Below are 21115 nucleotides of genomic sequence, written 5' to 3'. Positions count from 1 at the left end.
AGGTTACACCCTCTGAAATGCAAAACGAATATATTTGTCTTGTCACTGAGCTCAATTTCAGATAATCCAGAGACTATTTACCACAGAGATCGATAGTCTTGTATTACAATATCAGTTTGCTTTCTCCTTTTAATGTGATAACAGGATGCTATTCTTTAGAATTAATCATTTCTGTCTATGATATAGTTAACAGTTTTGTTTACCTTTAATCTAATAAGTAATTCCGTTAATTACTGCCCAAAAATGGGTTTCATTCCATGCTAGTTTGTAAAATTCTTAAATTGTTTACATTTTTTTTTTTTAAACAAACAAAAGGAAATGTCAACCCTCTCTCTGCAGACGGATATTAAGTATGTTAGACACGCGCAAACAAGATAGAACAATATGGATCAATTCTTAATGTTATGAAATACCTGGTGAGACTCAGCAGTATTATTTATTAATGTATTTGATAATGTTGACACGGAACAATCAAATGTTAACGGTGAAGGATAGGTTTACTTTGGAAACTGCGTAACCTCTTGGCAGATGATATATTTCATTGGCAGACAATAGTGTGCCAGAATACATTTTACACGAAAACACTCAATGTCATAGCAATGTAAGCAATAAACATGGAACTGAATTAACTAATTTAAACAGCGTGTATTGTTTTTTTTAATTATTATTCTGTGTAAGGTCAAAGATGAATGTCCCATTTCTGAGCACTTATATACAACCTACAGTAAAGCACCTTTATGGCTGCCCTGTGGTTGTCATGCAAATCTTATGACTGCAATATTTTTTCCCCACTATAACACAACAGAATTACTGGTCAAAGTCTAAGAGTGGCAGGTTGAGCAACATTATTTCCGGCAGGTTACTATTGCTCAGAATATATATTACAGCCTACATAGATACTGATGTAATCACGAGGCGCATGACGCAGGTACTTACAATAAAGCAATAAATCCCATATGTCAGGTTTTAATGATGAAGAGGGGTCATGTTTACAAAATAGGGAAGCCATTTTATTTCATTTTCTCATCATGGTATAGGATACTTGTCGTGACATTCTTCAACCGATCGAGACAGACATTATAATGGAGAAAAACAAGGGAGTGCAACCAAGGCACAACATTTCAGTACTCTGCGATCATTTTGTGACTGATAAATATCAATTTCACTGTTTGAAGTTGCGTCAGAGACCTCTGAGGGCTAAAACTGGATGTTTGTATCAGCTGAATTGGCCTGTTCTGAGAGATGTTCTGGCAGTCATCAACCCCATACAACGTGCTGAAACTAATCCCTTCTCTGCCATCGTAATGTGTGAGGATGAGCGCACCAAATGAAAGTGAAGACAAAAACAAAAGTCTCACGGATACGTCGCTTGCTGCTGTATCGACACGATCTCCCTTTACCTGAGAGACTTGAAGAGGAAGAAATCTCAGTCCAAATCTTACGGTCTGTTCACCACTGTTTCAAATGCTAGTAAAGTGTCAGTTATGATTAGTGTCCCTTTATAACAGTAGAGGGTATATTAAGTGCAAAAGGTAATGTCACAAGTACATGGTTACGATTTCAACAATCAAGTGATGAATCCACATCAGAGTGTTTTCAGAAATTTCAACATGTGCATGACATACATTCAAGGGCTTCGAAATTAGCATTAGTCATGAAATTCATAATTAAAAGTCACCTTATTCATCAATTCAATACAGCACAAAAATCATTGACATCAATATTATACAGCACAAACTAAAAATATATTTTTTTTAAAGAAAAGAGCCTAAATGCAGCTTTTCTACAGGAGAGAGAGAGAGAGAGCGAGCCATTCAGCTGATGCACTTCTCATGCGTGACACATCCACAGGTGGTTTCCTAAACCTGCTTGATATTGAAATCAACCCATTTAGCATTTTGATGTTCAGCTAAATGCCTCGATTTGACTCAGACTAGATCAAGGTGTACCCTTCTTACAAGCAACTCTTAAATCAGACTTAAATCCGTAAATAAAACATGTCAAGTAAGTATTCTTCATGTGGTCCAGGTAGCCGTCATCAAATTGCCACAGGACTACAGATCTGCAGTTTAGAGGTCTGTAATACTAATAAGATCAGACACGTGGTCATTTAAAAAATAAAAGGATGTTCATAAGCAGGTTTAAGTTTTTTCTATTGGGCTAATGTCTTCCAGGTTCATGAAACCACCCTTGAGAATGGAGACCAAGTTGGAGAGCTTATGATCATCTTCCATTTTTGGTTGACACTAAAATAATGCAGCCACATTTCAGTTGCCGTCTGACTTGGCTATCTGATCTCAGAACACCTAGAACCTGCACTGATATGATTAGAATTCATATTCCAAACCAATCAAACGAGGAGAAGACATCTAAGAGAGGTTGAGTGCCGGGGCGGAGGAGGGCAGAAAGAGTGTGATGGGGGCAGGGGGGGGGGGTTAGTGGTGGTGCTAATGAGTGAATTATACAGACTGGTAGCCAGTGCGACTCTTCCTCCGGCCAATCAGGTAAGAGATAAGTACAAGGATGATTAGGAAGCTGAGTGCCATGCCCACAGCAATGGGCACTAGAAAGCTCAAGTCAGAGTCCAAGAAGCACTCCTCAGCTGCCGGGGGGGAGAGAGAGAGAAAGAGAGAGAGAGAAAGAAAGAAAGAGAGAAAGGTGCAGGTGAGTGATTACTGAAGAGAGAACATTGAGATGGATACTTGGTGAGTTACATCGGGAGGGAGAGCAATACACCATCACGTTGGATGCACGGGGGCCTTGCGTCAGCAAACTAGGATTTTCAAATGATTTCAGTGGGAGGTGAGCAGAAAAAGAATCAGATATTATCGTGTTAATACTTGGAGGGCAAGTTTAGGTTGACTGCATTTGAACTGCCCAGAAGCAGATTAATGTTTGCATGTTAAGGGGAAATTGCTGGCCCTGCGATGCATTAAAATCACATCCAAAAGAACGTTAACGATTAGAAAACTATTTCATGCTAGAAAGTATTAGGTTCTGCCGAGTAAGAATCTGCATTTCATCATCGAAGCCAAGACAGTAGTCATGCTGTATTACTGTGATCAGAATTCTGTGTATTTCACCAATGATCTGGACACAGGGTAGGTGACTTAGAAAGACTCATAGCCACTGGCTTGGTTTCTCCTCCTCCCAATGAAATAGGCCACCAAGACTATAAGAATAAGGGCAGCCAAGGCAGCTCCCACTGCTATGGGGACAATGTAGTTTTCCCCATCAGCCTGGCAATCCTCCGCTGGATAAGATGAAAGAAGGGTAAAGAGATATCAGAAGACAAATTCAGTCTGACATCTGGAAAATGAAAACTGTAATTACACACAACATAATTACACACAACATAGAGTCCAACACATTCTTTATTTTGAAGGTCAAAAGTAGCCTGCGACTGTCGACACTAAATACATAGAAGTTTCCATATCAGGGTTTTATTGACTTATTGCAACTAAAAACTTTAAATGCATTGAGACAGAAAATCTTTTTAATTTGACGCCATGGGAAAAAATAACAATGATTTAAAAAAAAGAAACACTTCCATCAGATCCCCTGACCAGTGATATGAAACTGAAATGCAAAGTGACCACTCATTCCAAATCCCTTCCAAGCCTACGTATGATAGTATTCCTGTCAAGTTTGCTGTGCCAAGCCCAATCCACATTTCAGTTTCATACTTAGCCGTGTCTGAACCCATTTCATCTATGGGTTTGGAAGGAGTAAGAGTCCGCTCATGGACATTCCCTTTTAGCAGGATCACACCTCTTTCAAGATGTCTGATATGTCACAAACAGTGAAGTCTGCACTGGGAAAGGCACATTTTAAAATCAATCCTGTGGGCTAACATCCCCAGTTAAAGATAATGGATGTGAATACAGCAGGTGCGGTGGTAGTGGGGGGGGGGGGGGGGGGGGGATCTGTGTACTTTGAGAATTATTTGAATTCCAACACTATACATAAAAGAAACTATTTGATCAAAAGCCATACAACAACATCTTTTACACAAGTTCTTTTGAAAAGGAAACCAATCTGGGGCAATAACACACAGCACCTGATTTTGGGAGGGAGAGATGGAAAGAATACACAAGCGCTCCACACCTAATCAGCCCAAATCATTATTGGTGAAAAAAGCAAATAATCATGCCTTTCTAAAAATGAGGGTAATATTACTAAGCATTTACCCACTAACACACACACGCACACACACGCCCCACACACACACACACACGCACACACACGCACACACACACGCCCCACACACACGCACGCACACACGCACGCACACACGCACACGCACACACACACACACACGCCCCACACCAATTTCCAATTTCCAAATATTCCGCCCTGGGGCCCATATACCCAACTTTCAGAGCACAAACTGTTGCAAAGGCTATTTCACTAGTGTTGCTGAGCAGCATCTCTTACCAAGCGCGGAGTGTCCTTTGAATACACGCAACATAAAAACAGATTTGCAAAGAATAGCTTAAATGCACACATACCACAATTTACAACACTATCCCTTTTTTAAAAACCTAATGCCAAAAAAACCTTGAATGCGGGGCGGGGTGGGGTGGGGTAAATGTACCTAGCAACTCTAATGACGGGCCACTAAACATCCCCACATGGTTATCCCCCAGTTACGCCCGAGACCTCTCAGGGAAAATGTGGATCTAAAAATGCAGAGAAATTTGGTGGCAAAATGCTGCCTCAACTTGTACTCTCACATTGACATTTCACACACTACATTGAAATGTTTCACACCCTTCATCTACAGATGCTTTGAATAATATCCCTGCCAATCTCATTTGAAACAATGCACAAGAATAACAAAAAGGTACCCTCTCACACATGCAAAAATCAAATAAATGATTGGCAGCTGATAGAGGACTTCAAACAATGATTGCACAAAGAGCTGATTCAGCTCTGTTAGGATTCGTTCCAAAATTAATACACAATTTATGTCCACCAAGTTCCATTTTCTTTGCTGTAATTTCAGCTTGGATCAGGCCAAATGAAGCAACCAATAGAATGGGGCTTAATGAAAAGAACACACAATTACAAATACATGAGGGATTAAACAAAACTAAACAAAACCAAGGGAATGTTGGGAGGAAGATGAAGATGCACAGTCTGGTGTGATTTGATACAGGATAAAGCTAGATTCTTTCAATTGCAGGGTTTTCTATCCTAAATAGTAGTAGGAATAATTATAATAAGAATTCCTTCATAAGGAAGGTTCTGTGACACCTGACAAAAGTGTATGTGGTTCCTGTTCACTGTAGCCAAATAGAGACTGTGCACTTACTTCCTGAACACACTTAAAAAGGGACATGAAAACTGAAAAAAAAAGAAAAAAAAGAAATGATAAACAAAAAGAAAAAAAACAAATAAAACCCCAACAAAAACAAAAGCAAAAAGAATATATAGGTGCAACTGGGGGTGATGGTGGTCCTGGAGTGACACAGAGGCCTCCAGAGTGGAACTGGACATCAGCACGCTGCTGCATTCATCAAGGACAATTTGATGCCGAGGGGCCGGCTGCTGCCAATTAAGAGATGACTAAAAAAAGCTAAAGTTCTGACCCAGGATCAGGGCTCTGTGACATCCACACCCACCCCCACCCCCAAGCTGGACCGCTTTGTGGGAAGAATCAGAATGAAGAAAGTCTTAAGTGACCGCCTTACAGCGTCTGATATCCAACATAGGTCTTTCTCCGACCAATCATGTAAGCAATCACTACTATGAGAATCAAGCCTGCCAGAGCGGCTCCCACAATGATTGGGATTAGGATGCTGGAGTCATCCATTGCACATTCATGGGCTGCAGATAGAGAGAAAATCAGTGAGCACAGAGTGAGAGGGCCTTTGAGCCATGTGATCATCTCAATAACACCACCTCCAGCATGTCATCACACTTACATCCTCACTGGGCTACATGGAAAAACACTGGCCCATGAAGGATGCTCTTAAGGGAGAGGTGAAAACCACATACCTGTGCTGAACTTATCCTCCTCCACTGCGAAAGGCTGGACCTGCAGGTTAAAGGTGTGGAGGGTCAGAGAGCCGGTGATGTCGTAGCTCTGCTCCTTCTTGCACATGTAGGAGCTGCCCACTGACGCCTCCCAGAGGGCCAAGCTGGTATTGCCGTAACTCAATTTGCTCCCTAAAAAAAAATCACAACAGCACAAGAGAGAAGAGCATGTTGAAGGGATAGGAGAGGACACAGAAGGAAGACTCAGGATCACATGTTGACTGCTCCGTGTTGAATCATGGCTTACCAGCGGTGTCGGTAACAGTGACATTCAATGAGTGCAGGCGGAATCTGTTGGTCACCTGCAGAACCACAAAGAAAATGTACAAGATCAGAACAAGTCCAAAAGCACACTTTGCCAACCGTTGTCTGAACTGGGAACAGCATCTTGCATGATGTACAACACCAGAACAGCACAATCACTGAACTGGGAACAGCATCTTCCATGATGTATAACACCAGAACAGCACAATCACTCACATTAGCAAACACAAAGAGCATGGAGATGTCCTTCGAATCCAGCTTGAGGATGGAGTCGGTACCATTGCTGCCACACGATCCACTGACGCTCGCATTAGGATCCAGGTTCATGCTCTTCACCTCCTGCCACACACACACACACACCACACAAATACACTCCAATGGGTCAGCTTTTAATACAAAGCAAACACACCTACAAAGAATGTCCCTATTCATAAAAACATTCTAAAAAACACATGCACAGCCAATATTTTCATACACATGATGTTCAATAATAAAGGTTGTATTATCATCATACACATGATGTTCCATAATAAAAGGTTTTATTTACAAATCCAAGTGATGGCACTTACCTCGCCTTGCTTATAGCTGACTTGCAGGCCCATTCTAGCCATAAAACAAGCAGTGGAGTTGGCTTGTGGTCGAAGGGTGTAGTTTCCAGTTTGGGGACTGGGCAGTGGAGGGGAAGGTGTGGTGGCGTTTTGGGTGGTCGGGGCAGGAGAGGTTGTATTAGCAGGAGTTGGAGCTGGGGTGGTTGTGTTGGCAGGAGTTGGAGCAATGGTGGTTGTGTTGGCAGGAGTTGGAGCAATGGTGGTTGTGTTGGCAGGAGTTGGAGCAATGGTGGTTGTGTTGGCAGGAGTTGGAGCTGGGGTGGTTGTGTTGGCAGGAGTTGGAGCTGGGGTGGTTGTGTTGGCAGGAGTTGGAGCTGGGGTGGTTGTGTTGGCAGGAGTTGGAGCTGGGGTAGTGGTGGTAGTGGTGGTGGTGGTGGTGGTGGTGGTGGTAGTGGTGGTGGTAGGAGCTAGGGTTGGTACAACAGTGGCAGGAGAAGTTGGTGCCACTGTTGTAAGATTTTGAGTGGAACTCAGGTTACCTATGGGATGCAGGAAATCAAATTCCAGTGTGAGCTTTAAAGCAAAAACCTAAAGAGGGTGATTGTCCCTACCAGGATAAATAGCTGCTTACTCTTGGTAATGAGGAACAATCAACCAGATCATATTCAGGTCACAACCACAGTTTATGATTCCCTCATAAATCAAAACTGGTGATGAATCATGAGAAGATGTATCAAAGTCCATGTGGACTATTGCCTACACTGGCAAAATCAGGAAACTGCAGTGCAACAAAACATTGAGTAACACCGAGTAAAATGAAGGAATTTTTCTAAAGTCAAACAAGAGACAACAAACTAAATATTAATAGAATCATTTAAGAGCTCACAAGAACAGAAGATGCTGAAATTACAGACATCACACATATTCCATAATTTTAAAAGATTTCCGTGCAAAATGTCAAAAGCTAGTGCCAAAGAAATAGCAAGGCTTTTGCGACTGTAAAGCTTCAAGCACATCAATGCCCCGCAAGTATTAACCTACTTCCTGTTAACAGCCAAGCCACATGACAAGGCCGTTTTACAGTATTGACAGATCACTGGCATAACCCAGGTTCACCTAAAAGGCAGTCACTCAAGTGATTAAGCTAATTAGTAACCTGTAGGGTTTGCATCCTTTGGTTTAGAAAGATCTTTGTCACATGACCCCGGAGGACTCACAGCCGATCACATGTTCCTCAGATGTTAGATAAGTCTCGGACAATTCAGCGGGTAGAGAAATAAATAAATAAGAACTGGCTATCAACAGTAAGGTGAATAATTTCACATCAATAGTTAATTAACTGGTGTAATTGTGGATTCGTAGAGTTCGTACGCCATTGTTATTTGCTAAGTCACCCGAGCATAAAATAATGAATCAAATGCTGAACTGTCCAGTTTTTCTCGAATGACCTATGCTAGGTAGTTTAGGGGACAATACAAGCCACTCCAATTAATTTAAAATCCAGTGCATCATTACAACTAAGTTACATGTAGCGTTAGCCAAAATGTCAGGTTACCACACAGAGCTGGGGTGATTCGACTAACGTAATGACACTGCTTTAATCAGTTTCAACATTTCATTTTTAACAGATTACGAACCATAGAAGCAGAGCACCATTAAAATGCAACTCCGTTTAACATAACATAGCTAACGTATCGAGTTTTATTTCTAGCTCGCGGCATCTGGCTAAGTTATCGTTAACACGACCAGATTCGGATATCAGCTACCTTAAATGCAAACACTCTAACTAGAAACTTGAAACATTTTAAAAGCATTCCGTATTAACTCTGATTTTTGTTAGTTTGATGGTTCAAAGTAAAGCGTAAGAAAGCCTACTGTTTACAAAAGACCGTGGACCAAAACAAATCGTTATGCCATCGCCTAAAAGAAGTTCCATTGCTAACGATAGCTAGCTAACGACAGCTTTTGCGTAGCAAAAAATTAGCCAGCGAGCTAGCTAGTAGTTTTGTTGGTTCTTTCCAGGCAAGGCCTGACGTGACCAGACAACTTTTATTCTGAGATTGTTGAGGTAAAAACGAATAACAATATAGAGTTGTGTACTTACCACTGGCTATAACCAGAAGCATCGTTAGACAAACGTGGCGAAACATGGTTTTAACGTTCAATTTTAGATACCCCCGCGGATGACTGACACTAACTGCGGCTGTGACCAAAGCTGGCGCTGTATCTTCGCTCTCTGTTAGCTCTGAAGCACTACAACAGGATGTGAAAGTCATATGACATGAGAAACAACATGCGTAGGCATAGACATAAGCTGCATCCTAGCCAATCAGAGGCTATCTGGAAGTAACTCCCGGTAACGTCAGGTAGATAAGCTAAGTGACCCAACGTTAGGATTTTTCGATGCTCAACTGTTAATTGAAATTATGGTAGCAATTTAGGGCGACAGCAATTACATGTAATGAATTCAACGTAATTTAAAGTTACAATAGAATATATTTGTAACACGCAATACATCGCGATTACTGATATGTGACGTTAACTAGCTAACGTCAAGAACTTTGCCTGGCTTAGTAACGTCACACACTTCAGACGAGTCTTCTGACCGCATCAGAAGAAATATTATTTGGGTTTTCTATGGATAAAGTAACGTAGCTAAACTTGTAAAGAATCTTCGAGAACAAGATGAATGATGGTGAGACATTAACGCTAAGGTATTACAAGACATTCCCTTTTGCAACAGTGACGTTAGCTGATTCCTTTATTCAGTGTGTGTCTAGTCTTTGTCGTTGTTGCAGTGAAATGACAGCAAAAATATAACTTTTGAAGAGCTACAATAGGTAGCTAGCTAGCAAGCTAGCTATCCAACTCAGCGGCTTTTCCTTTAAACTGGCTAAAGTACCATAGATACTATCATAGATAGGATGGCATTTGCCCAAAATAGATACGTGGATGGCGCCGCCCTGTGGCAAATTTTCGTACATGTAGCCCATCGAGTCAACCTATTTATGTGGTTATAACAGCCATAGATAGCACCACTTGTGCTAAGCTAGCTGCGCTAACACAAACGGCAATGCTAGAGCCGAGCCACTTTTGCAGCATTATCGTGTGTGGGGTTAAGTACTTCCGCTGGGTCATTGTGGCGCTTTTCGAAGTTGTGTTTTACTTTTAGAGTTCTCGTCACTATTTAAGGTCTCAAGCTACTCCATACACAAATGACTATGCTACGTAGATGAAAAAGCTGTTTATTGATGTAAAAATACCATCGTGTAAACTTGCGAAAGCCGCACGACAGCGGCCAAGAGGAAGCAGTAATCAACCATCTTTCTTCTGCCAGCAATAACAAGAAAGAGAGGATCCAAGTGGAGCTGCAGTTTTCAATTTATTGTCTCTTTCTTGCTGAATCTAGATTGGACTGAACATTTGGAATTTGGAATTGGAAAGGCCAGAGAACACAACGCGTTCACCATCAACTCGCGCGGGGGTTTAGTATTAGTAGGCTGGCTATTTGATTTGTATTTCTTTTTTTCATGTTTCCAACAGGTTTACCTTCCCCTAATCCCCCACCGCCAACCCAAGAGGCTAGACCGGCAGCTTCTGATGTTAATAGCGATAGTAGCCTTACGTCTTCTAAGAAGAGAAAAATAAATAGCTCTGAGAAAGAAGACATCGATTCAATATCTTCATCTCCAAAAGCCATTTGCAATTCTTCTTCGTCCTGTTCTTCCACCTCCCAGCATATTCAAAAGAAGTTAAGGTTCGAAGATCCAGCTGAAATCATTGGACTGGATGTGAAAATGGCTGAAGAGTCTTCACCGACTGCATCGTGTTCTAGTAAAACTAAAAATGTGTTTTTGGCTGGAGGTGTTGGGCATCACGCAAACGGATTGACCAAATCCACCGGATCCACCACCTTTTCTAACAGTAAACCGGGAGCCGCAAAGAAACTAGTCATCAAGAACTTCAAAGGTACGTCAACTTGTCACATCGTAGCGAAGTCGCCTGTCAGGTGTCCATGTGTCAAGTTTAACACTGATGCACACCAAAAGAAAAGTCTTAATTACGGTGGGTTTTAAATTAGCTTCGCAAGTCTGTACCTGCGAAGGACATACACATATGAACCTAGCTAGCATTTGACACAGTAGGGCCTGTGCCTAGCCCAATAGTGAGTGGACTAGAAGTCGTCTACAGATTTGTCCCTTGTATAATAACTGACAGACGTTGATACAAAAAGGCTAAGTGCGCGCCCCCCCCCCCCCCCCCAAAAAAAAAACCTGTTTATCTAACATAGGCCCTAATTGGGAATGCAGGCTTTTTGAGAATGTTCTCCATGAATCAATCAATAATCAATTTGATCTGTATGGTCCTAGGGACCTGGTGTTTATGGGTACAGTACCATTGAACAGTTGTACTTTTGGTCAGTTTACTTTTCAGCACTCATTTGGTTACGGCATGGGGATTCTCCAGTCGAAGTTGCTGGACTAGTGTACAGTCTGGTTAAAATTGAAATCAACCTGAATACAGAATTGACTGATCATACTAAGAAAGCAGATAAACTTCTTCGACAACTGGCACTTAACATTTTTGGATGAGGAATTTGAACTATATCCAACACAGTAAAGTAAAGCAGTACATGTTTTCATTATCTGTATGCACAGGGCAACAGATGGCACAAATACATGGCATGACAAAGGGATTGTTTTAAGGGGCCACTTTCAGTTTTACATACCCTCTTGCTTTGAGCTGTTATTCATTTCTGAACATTTTGACAACAGGTAACAACTAAAACAGTTTTCTGGAATAAAAATGTTGTGCGTTTATGCTCATATTTGTCAAACAATGTCCCATTACAGAAAAGCCCAAATTACCAGAGAACTACACACAGGAAACCTGGCAAAAGTTGAAGGAGGCAGTGGAGGCCATTCAGAACAGCACTTCGATAAAGTACAATCTGGAAGAGCTCTACCAGGTAGGGTCATGGAATGGACTCCTGCTCTCTGCCCTTTTTCATTCAGCAAATATGCGTGCTCAAGTGTTTGAAGAAAAATTGTCCTAATTTAAAAAAAATGTTTCTCCTGGTTTTAGGCAGTTGAAAATCTTTGCTCCCATAAAATATCTTCCAAGCTCTACAAACAGCTTAGGGCTGTGTGTGAAGATCACATCAAAGCGCAGATTGACCAATTCAGAGAATATCCTTTTGAGTTGTGTATAGCTTTTTGGGGTGTATGTTTATCCAAGTAGTTGGTTTGTTTGGACCTGTCAGTGGGTACAAGGTAAAGAATTAGAATGGTCTTGTCATAGTGAGCACTACACATTTAGATTTTAAAACGGCGACCTTAGTGACATCTGCTGTCAAACTAATTTAAAGAGCTGTATGTCTTGAAGGCAACTCCAAGTGTTCCCTTAACTCAGTTTGCACGGATGCACTGGACAGTGTTCTTTTCCTGAAGAAGATTGATAAATGTTGGCAGGATCATTGCAGACAAATGGTAAGGGCAATAACTCTTCATCTTTAAATGCCTTAAACGCACCAGAAATGAAGCTCATGGTGTTCCCTTAAGTGAAGTCAAATGCAGGACAAAATACAGTTTCTGCATGTAGGATTATTCATAGATGTCTTCTCTTTGAACAGATCATGATTAGAAGTATATTTTTGTTTTTGGACCGCACGTACGTTTTACAAAATTCAATGCTGCCATCAATCTGGTGAGTGTCATTTCTGAATTTCTCTTTTGAAATGCCCATGTGCAACATGCTTCTAGGTCTTGTACAGCTCTGTGCCATGTAGATGTCTTTCCTGGTGTTAACCACACTGCCCAGGGGCATTCCAGATTATTGATGGCTAACTCGTTTGTTTCGCCTCCAGGGACATGGGCTTGGAGCTTTTCCGGTTCCACATCATCAGCGATCTGAAGGTGCAGAGCAAGACTATCTCTGGGATCTTGCTGCTGATTGAGAGAGAGCGGAGCGGCGAGACGGTGGACCGCAGTCTGCTCCGGAGCCTCCTCAGCATGCTCTCAGATCTGCAGGTGAGGTGGAAGCACCTGGGTCCTAACGGGCCCACCAGCACTCTGGCACAGCGGCCTCTACTTACTGACTTTGTGAAGGCCAAGGCTTGAAGTTGGAGTAGAGTTAGAATAGAGTTTAGAGGAGTTGGAGTCTCCCTTTACCACTGGCTGTCTGTGAAGGATCGATCCACTTGAATCATAGAATGATAGCTGATATCTCTGCATAAGTACAGTCCATAAAATGGTCAAGTCTTCACAAAATATTGCAACCCTTTCTCTCCCTCTTTTCCATCCTTTCTTCCCACTGTTGAATATGAAACAGCTTAGAGGTGGCTTGCGATGGCTTTAGGAATTTCTGATTGTGATTTCCTGTTTCACGGGTGCACTCCAACCCAGAGGTGAGATATGGCTTCACTGACACCGCCATTCCCTTCCTTTGATCAGATTTACCAGGACTCGTTTGAGCAGCGCTTTTTGGAGGAGACAAATCGCCTTTATGCCACAGAGGACAGAGGCTGATGCAGGAGAGAGAGGTAAAACAACAGAAACAAGTTCCGTCCACAACCTTAGCTAGATAGATAGATGTCAATGTTGTGTTTGTATAGTAGGAAGTTGACTTACTGGTCGCTATCGCACAACCCTATGAAATACTGTGTTGGTGAAGCTCTGAAGTCTTTTCCCAGGTTCCTGAATACCTTCATCATGTCAACAAGCGTTTGGAAGAGGAGGCAGACAGGGTCATTACCTATCTGGACCAGAGCACACAGTAATACTTTATCTCATTGATTTTCATCAAATTAGTTTCGAGTTTGTGGCCTATGGATCTCCTCATCTTCATCCTCTTCATCCTCTCCCAACAGAAAACCGCTGATTGCCTCCGTGGAGAAACAGCTCCTGGGGGAGCATCTGACTGCCATCCTACAGAAAGGTGCTGATCTCCACTTTCCAAATAACTGTTGTTTTAGCGTTGGGAGATGGGTTGGAGAGTATGTCACTGTGGATGGCAAGATATTTTTAGTAATATTTTGGCTTCGATTTTCCTCCCGCTCAGCATCATTTCTATATCTGCCATTTCCAATACCAAATTTGACACAAACACACTCCAGTTGTGCATCATTTGAGGATAGTTTAAGGCCAAGGTACTTCTGCGGACACGGCTTTTTGCGTAATACGGATACGGACGTGCGCATTGGTGTCCCAAGTATACTCTTTTTTTGTGCTGTTGTGGACAAGCGGATACGGACAAGCTGAGAGCTTGCGCACTACGACCTTATTGTACTGAGCACATGGGAACTGCTGCACGCTCAAGTTGTGCAGTACGACCTTATTGTACTGAGCACGTGGGAACTGCTGCACGCTCAAGATGTGCAGTACGACCTTATTGTACTGAGCACATGGGAACTGCTGCACGCTCAAGATGTGCAGTACGACCTTATTGTACTGAGCACATGGGAACTGCTGCACGCTCAAGATGTGCACATGCACAGTCAATACGGACACAACATTTTGCGAATGACACAATTTGCATCATCCACACCGTGTGGAGACCGTACGCAGACCGTGTCCGCAGAAGGCTCATCATTTTGGAAAAAGGCCTAAGTCACCAAATGAGTTTCAGCTGTGCCCTCATGATCAGAGAGAGGTGGGTTTCACTGTGCCCCTCATGATCAGAGATCAGAGAGGTGGGTTTCAGCTGTGCCCTAATGGTCAGAGATCAGAGAGAGGTGGGTTTCAGCTGTGCCCTAATGGTCAGATCAGAGAGAGGTGGGTTTCAGCTGTGCCCCTCATGATCAGATAGAAGTGGGTTTCAGCTGTGCCCCTCATGATCAGATAGAAGTGGGTTTCAGCTCTGCCCTAATGGTCAGAGATCAGAGAGAGGTGGGTTTCAGCTGTGCCCCTCATGGTCAGAGAGAGGTGGGTTTCAGCTGTGCCCCTCATGATCAGAGAGAGGCTTGTTTCAGCTGTGCCCCTCATGGTCAGAGATCAGATAGAGGTGGGTTTCCATGAGAAATGAACATGATGATCTGCAAATCTATTTGATTGAATTGATTGGTCTTTGGCCTGCAGCAAAGAGGAAACTGCTAAGATGAGCTAACAACAACAGCGTCTCGGTGGAATGTTTTAGCATTCTCTCTACCAGACCACCATTCTATTTGAGGGGTTATTAGCACCGTGGTTGTTACCCTGACACAGTGTTGATGATGTGGGAGATGTGAGAGGAGAGTGTCCCATAACTCATTGGGTGTTGCTGTAGGTTTGAATCTCTTGCTGGATGAGAACCGGATCCAGGACCTGTCCCTACTCTACCAGCTCTTCAGTCGTGTACGAGGCGGCGTCCAGGCTCTTCTTCATCACTGGATTGAGTACATCAAGGTAGGTTTCATTCAGCTGCACCACTGTGTATTAAATGCAGGTGCAGGAAAGAGTTATGCTACGAAGTGTGTAGGTAGCCGAAGAGTCCAAATTGTGTTCCTATGCATTCATTTTAGGAAGTATTATATGCAACAACACTGATTTGTGATTTGAACATGAGGCATTGAAAATGTTCTGCTGTTATTAGGCCTTTGGAAGCACAATTGTTATCAACCCTGAGAAAGACAAGACCATGGTCCAGGAGCTGCTGGACTTCAAAGACAAGGTGGACTACATCATTGATGTGTGTTTCATGAAAAATGAGAAGTTTGTGAACGCAATGAAAGAGGCCTTTGAGACCTTCATCAACAAAAGGCCAAACAAACCTGCTGAGCTCATAGGTGAGTTGCCTTCAGTCCCACTTTAATTGGGTTTGAACGGCATGGTGTCAAATGGATGTGTTTAGTTGTGTTTTAGGCAGCATGTATTCTCATACCTGTAACATCCCATGGATCCTTTGTGTCCTTCAGCCAAGTATGTTGACTCCAAACTGAGGGCGGGTAACAAGGAGGCCACTGACGAAGAGCTGGAGAAAATGCTGGACAAAATCATGATCATCTTCAGGTTTATCTATGGTGAGTGTCCACTCCTATAGTGAGTCCATGTGAGTGTATTGACGAGAGGTGAAATCAGGATGTGTAAGTCTAGCATGTATTGATTACTGCCTTACTTCTGTCATCTAGGCAAAGATGTTTTTGAGGCCTTTTACAAGAAGGACCTGGCCAAGAGGCTCCTGGTAGGGAAGAGTGCCTCTGTGGACGCAGAGAAGTCCATGCTGTCAAAACTCAAACATGGCAAGTACCCGTCACATTTGAGGCTGTCAATAGGCCCTTGTTAACACTTCATCATAAGCTGTTGTCTGCTCACTCTGAGGAGAACATGCTCTTGTCTGCTCCCTCTGAAGAGAACATGCTCTTGTCTGCTTTCAGAATGTGGGGCAGCCTTCACCAGCAAACTAGAAGGGATGTTCAAGGACATGGAACTATCAAAGGATATTATGGTGCAGTTCAAACAGGTGATGGTCATGTTTCTTTGAACCCAGCTTGTTCAGTGAAGCATAGTGCCTTTTTATAACTGTTGTGGTTCAAGCCTATTTTTGTTCCATTCTTTTCTGTCATTTTTCCCCCCTGCAGTATATGCAGTGTCAGAACATCCCTGGAAACATTGAGCTGACGGTGAACATCCTCACCATGGGTTACTGGCCCACCTACGTCCCCATGGAGGTCCACCTGCCCGCAGAGGTGTGTGTGTGTGTGTGTGTGTGTGTGTGTGTGTGCATGTTCTGGAATACTGAACCGGACCTGGACAGGTGCTGCTGTGCATCAGTCATGCTCTGTCATAAAGATGTGAGCTCACCAGTGTTGCTTGTGTTCAGATGGTGAAGCTGCAGGAGATCTTCAAAACCTTCTACCTGGGCAAGCACAGCGGCAGGAAGCTGCAGTGGCAGTCCACATTAGGCCACTGTGTGCTGAAGGCGGAGTTCAAGGAGGTGAAGACCACTGGTTGTTTGTTTGTTTGTTTGTTTGTTTGTTTTGATGTTGTGAGTGTGAATGGTCTAAGTGTTCCTCTTCTTGTGGACCATTCAGGGCAAGAAGGAGCTGCAGGTGTCTCTGTTTCAGACACTCGTGCTGCTCATGTTCAACGAGGGAGAGGAGTTTTCCTTGGAGGACATTAAACTGGCAACAGGAATTGGTCTGTATTGGTTTTATAAAGACTTTGACATAAATAGATATTCCCCTTCTAATATATAGCTAAATATCCTTTGAAATATGATGCAGAGTAAAACAAAAAATATAGCTGTAGGTTTCACATTATGAATAACCCATTATATGGTTTAAACTGTTTTCATATTGACGTGTGTGTGTGTGTGTGTGTGTCTACAGAGGACAGTGAGCTCAGGCGGACCCTGCAGTCCCTGGCGTGTGGGAAGGCCCGTGTGCTCACCAAACTCCCCAAGAGCAAAGATGTGGAAGATGGTGACAAATTCTCCTGCAATGACGACTTCAGACACAAGCTCTTCAGGATCAAGATCAACCAGATCCAAATGAAAGAGACGGTAGGGTACCCCCCTTCTCCCACAGCCACCCACCCCTGCCTGCTACTGAACCACACGGTCACTGGTGGCTCACGCTGGGCACATGTGTTTCCCCTAGGTGGAGGAGCAAGCCAGCACTACAGAGAGGGTCTTCCAAGACAGGCAGTACCAAATTGACGCAGCCATCGTTCGCATCATGAAGATGAGGAAGACCCTGAGCCACAACCTTTTGGTGTCGGAGGTCTATAATCAACTCAAGTTCCCAGTGAAGGTGAGCGCGCGCACACACACACACACACACACACACACACACGTCAGAGCCATCTGAACACAGCTCAGGCCATTGATGCCTCCAACAGTTCAGTTCCTCTCTTCTCCATGCTTGACATCAGGCTTGGACAGAATGTCAGTTCTGCTCTTTCTATCTGGGTCGATCCATCCATGATGTCTATTGGGGGACATGAGAGCTTTTTTTCTCTCCCTAACAATATCCGTAACCTCTTCTGCTTCTACGCTCTTTTTACATGTATTTATTTATTTCTTTTCCGAATGGTAGAGTAGGCTCTACACACTCAAGTGTGTGTGTCAGTCAGTGCACAAACAGGCATCTGCCCAGCTCCTATGTTCTGTCAGGGTCTTCATAGCCTCCAATTAACTGCACTTTTGACCCACACAGTAACGTAAGAAATGTTTCCACTAATCACAGACATGGATTGTCCTTGTTCACTGAGATCAAGACTGTCTTTAGTGTTTATGAACAGAGCCATCATTTTGCCATCATTTGAATGCAAACTAGAAGATGCCTTCAGTGGTGAGATATGTTGGCCTTCTGATACAATGCATGCTGATGTTTGGTTCTTCTGGTGTTGATAGATATGGTATTCACCCTTACTCCTTATACTTTTTCACACTTTATTATGGTCTAACATTAGAACCCTGATGGATCTACATACCAAAAAATAAAAATGTAATTTAATGCATTTCTCCAAAATTGAGAGAATCATAACAAAATGATGCAATTCTTAATGATCCATTTTAAAATCAAATGTTTTTGTTCACTCCGAATCCACTCCATCTGCTAGTATCTGTTCTCTTGACTGGCCCAGTGTTGGAGCAGGACCTAGAGCAGTGTTTTGCTCTAGTAATGAGGGAGCATCTTTGAGAAAGAGGCCCAGTCTCTGCTGAGATGGATGAAACCCCTCACTCAGGCAGACCTGGGGCAAGGGCCGATTTCTTAGAAAAGCGAGTATCTTTGTTCTGTGTTTTCATCATTTAAAAAAAGTTTTTGACATGGACTGTTTTCGACCAAATTCATTTCATAAAAGACAAAAACATCAGTTTGATTCACAGCTCCAATTAATTGTGAAAGTGAAATTGTCTGTGATCCTTATCTATCTATCTAACTAACTAACTGACTAACTCAATACTTACTACGTCTTCCTTTGTGAGGCTGAGGAGCCTGAAATATTAATATGGGTCATCTGGGATTGTCCTCCGTGATGAAATGGTTTCTGACTGCTGCTGACTGACATGATGTATGCTCAAGTTCAAGTTCAAGTTTATTATCATGTATCACGCTTCCAGCGTCTCTGTAGAACAGAGGTGCTTGTATGCTTTGTCCTGCATTGACCGTGAACACATGGGACAGACTGTCAGTCTCTTCTCTTTTTCTCTCCTTCTCTCCTTCAGCCTGCTGATTTAAAGAAGAGAATAGAATCGCTCATCGACAGGGACTACATGGAACGAGACAAGGAGAATCCCAATCAGTACAACTACGTCGCCTAGAAAGTCAAGAGAGGGGGAAGAGGAAAGTAGAGAGTGAAAGAAAAAGTCAAAGGCAGTCAACTTCTCAGAACACTTGGTCTGAAACCCTTTGCTCCAGTCGATGTTCCCATTAGCCCCGTTTAACACAGCAGCCGACAGCTGAATGGATATTGCTCCACAGGGTTTTCTGGTGTGTGTGTGTTTGTTCCTGTGGACTGCATGCCCATTGAAAGAGAATATTGCTCATACTCCGAGTGGGATTTGGACTTTCTGGGACAGGAAAAGGAAAATTCATCATGATTGGATATCCCTTTTTTTTTCCCTACGGAGCGGACACGTTTCTTTTGGAACTCTGTTCTGTGTCCCGTGTGTGTTCATGGCATTCTGTTCTGAAGTCTTTTTTTTTTTCTTCTCTTTATCTTCACTGTGTATCCCATGCAAGTGTTGTCACCGCCATGTACCGTTCTCCTCTGCTTAAGGAAAAAAGATGACTAATGACATGAGACTGGTGTTTGTTCAGTGTTGTTTTAAAGACTAATGTAGAAACATTGACTATAGACTTTCATTTGACTGGCTCATGTTTGGTTTGTGGCACGTCTGTTGGAACTGCAGCAAAGTTGGCCGATTCTGAGTTGCACAGCTGTCCGTCTTTGTCTCTGTAGAAGCTTTTCATTGGTGTCAATCAGGCAGGTGTGTAATGGTAGGGCACCGTGGAGCCCATGAAAGAAAGAAAGAGACGACAGACAGTACGTGCCAAAAAAAAGAGAGAGAGAGCACTTGTTTTGTTATAGGGTTGGTCGCTGCTATCCACTTTCTTCTTTTCTGCCTGTATGCATTTAGTTTTCCATTTTAAAAGTTGCCCTTCATATTTCTTTTGTTATTTTTGTACATATGCATAGATACATACACACACACACACACAAACGCAGAAATAATAAAGTACTAAATTTGAAAGCTTTCCATGTGCATCTCAGCTGTACCCAGTGCTGGGGGTATTTAGGAATGCCGTGATGAAAAAAAAAGCAAAACAGAAGAAAAAAAGCTGTTGCTCCTCTCACTCTGGTTCCATGTGTATTTTTGTGTCTATCCATTCCCTCGAATATCAGTAGCAAGCGAGCCTCCTAACACCATTCATTACTGGGTTAGCCGAGAGGACTGATCATGGTGTTTCTGAGAAATCATGCTTAAGAGGACGGGTGGTCCATCTATAACTAACATATTCTGTCTTTTTACTCCTGATGAAAGTTACTCAATGTTTCCTTGTACATTTTTGCCCACATTCATGCTTCTAATTGGAGAATCTGGAAATGTTCCACATACCACTCAAATGCTGTCACCACCATCTCTAGGTGATTTTTTTTCTGACCAGTTTTGTTTGATTTTGAAGGTTTTCCCCCCTCTGTTCTGATAAACATCTTGAACAACGTTGCAGATCTCTGCGAAGATAACACAATGTGGCACGTAGTCTTGTTCTTTAGTCCAGAAAAGTGCCAAAACCTTTTGAAAATAGTCCATGGGCGAGATGTATGAGCACACCATATGTCTGCCGTGTCTAAAGAGGATGTTCTGAGATAAGATGATGATGATGGATGATGGATGATGAAGTATGTGCGGTTGGTAAGTTTCAAGAGAGCATAGGTTTGACCTCCCTTACCCAGAACACAAATAAAAGCTTGGTTAGGACCGCCACACCGGGTCTCTTAATGCCTCTTCAAAGTATCTGGAAACCTGGCATGGTGGAAGTGGAAGAAGAACTCTTGTATCAAAAGAGAACATTTGGTCAAAGGTTTCTATTACAGTCTATGTAAATAGGTGTTTCGTCTTTGAAACGTTCAAAGAGATCTCTTGCTGGTTGATTGAGTGTTTGGGTATGTTGTGTGTAACATTCAATAAAAAAAGACTTGTTTAACAAGTTGTGAGCTACTGTGGTTTACTTATATTTACTCACTTTATCTTTCATGTATAAGATAAAGGTACATGATAAATATGAATGTTATTAAAATATGGTCCATTTCTCAAGTGGTGTCATTAGTTGTACTATT

General features: G+C 42.6%; 3 protein-coding genes across 5 annotated transcripts in view; 2 read left to right on the top strand and 1 right to left on the bottom strand.

The window, feature by feature from the left end:
• Positions 1-639, top strand: part of atp1b4 (ATPase Na+/K+ transporting subunit beta 4) — a 7569-nt gene extending 6930 nt beyond the window's left edge. For both annotated transcript variants that reach the window (XM_012842126.3, XM_031587549.2), the window contains exon 9: positions 1-639. This exon is cut by the window's left edge and continues 744 nt beyond it. The gene's annotated coding sequence lies outside the window, so the exon portion shown is untranslated.
• Positions 640-988: 349 nt separating this feature from the next.
• Positions 989-9137, bottom strand: lamp2 (lysosomal-associated membrane protein 2). 2 transcript variants are annotated; one of them, XM_012842121.2, is made up of 6 exons: positions 8959-9137; positions 6876-7393; positions 6523-6645; positions 6290-6344; positions 6004-6174; positions 989-3253 (listed from the first exon to the last, which is right to left on the bottom strand). In XM_012842121.2, exons 1-6 carry the CDS (start codon positions 9128-9130, stop codon positions 3111-3113), a joined length of 1182 nt encoding a protein of 393 aa, XP_012697575.2. In that variant the 5' UTR covers positions 9131-9137; the 3' UTR covers positions 989-3110. The 2 variants fall into 2 exon arrangements, with proteins under 2 accessions (XP_012697575.2, XP_012697576.2); XM_012842122.2 differs by lacking the exon at positions 989-3253 and adding an exon at positions 4730-5832.
• Positions 9138-9184: 47 nt separating this feature from the next.
• cul4b (cullin 4B) lies at positions 9185-20985 on the top strand. Its single transcript, XM_031587546.2, is given in 22 exon segments — positions 9185-9549; positions 10398-10823; positions 11708-11823; positions 11940-12043; positions 12274-12343; positions 12487-12560; positions 12721-12883; positions 13307-13361; positions 13364-13395; positions 13546-13628; positions 13723-13790; positions 15117-15235; positions 15423-15615; positions 15745-15849; positions 15958-16068; positions 16204-16289; positions 16408-16515; positions 16650-16763; positions 16861-16966; positions 17158-17330; positions 17428-17580; positions 18999-20985. Coding segments are annotated over 22 exon segments (2565 nt in total). The 5' UTR covers positions 9185-9539; the 3' UTR covers positions 19095-20985.
• Positions 20986-21115: the final 130 nt, after the last annotated feature.

Source organism: Clupea harengus, chromosome 20, assembly GCF_900700415.2.
Source record: "Clupea harengus chromosome 20, Ch_v2.0.2, whole genome shotgun sequence".
NCBI classification, from domain to species: domain Eukaryota; kingdom Metazoa; phylum Chordata; class Actinopteri; order Clupeiformes; family Clupeidae; genus Clupea; species Clupea harengus.
This window is presented reverse-complemented; position numbering and strand designations above follow the sequence as displayed.

What these genes read in the sequence shown, in the direction of transcription:
- lamp2 (XM_012842121.2), bottom strand. Translation starts at nt 9,130, where the DNA reads ATGACTTTCACATCCTGTTGTAGTGCTTCAGAGCTAACAGAGAGCGAA. An exon ending in TCAGCTATAAGCAAGGCGAG is followed by an intron (nt 6,646 to 6,875) that starts GTAAGTGCCATC and finishes TGTGTGTGGCAG; the next exon opens with GAGGTGAAGAGCATGAACCT. An exon ending in TGCTCTTTGTGTTTGCTAAT is followed by an intron (nt 6,345 to 6,522) that starts GTGAGTGATTGT and finishes GTGGTTCTGCAG; the next exon opens with GTGACCAACAGATTCCGCCT.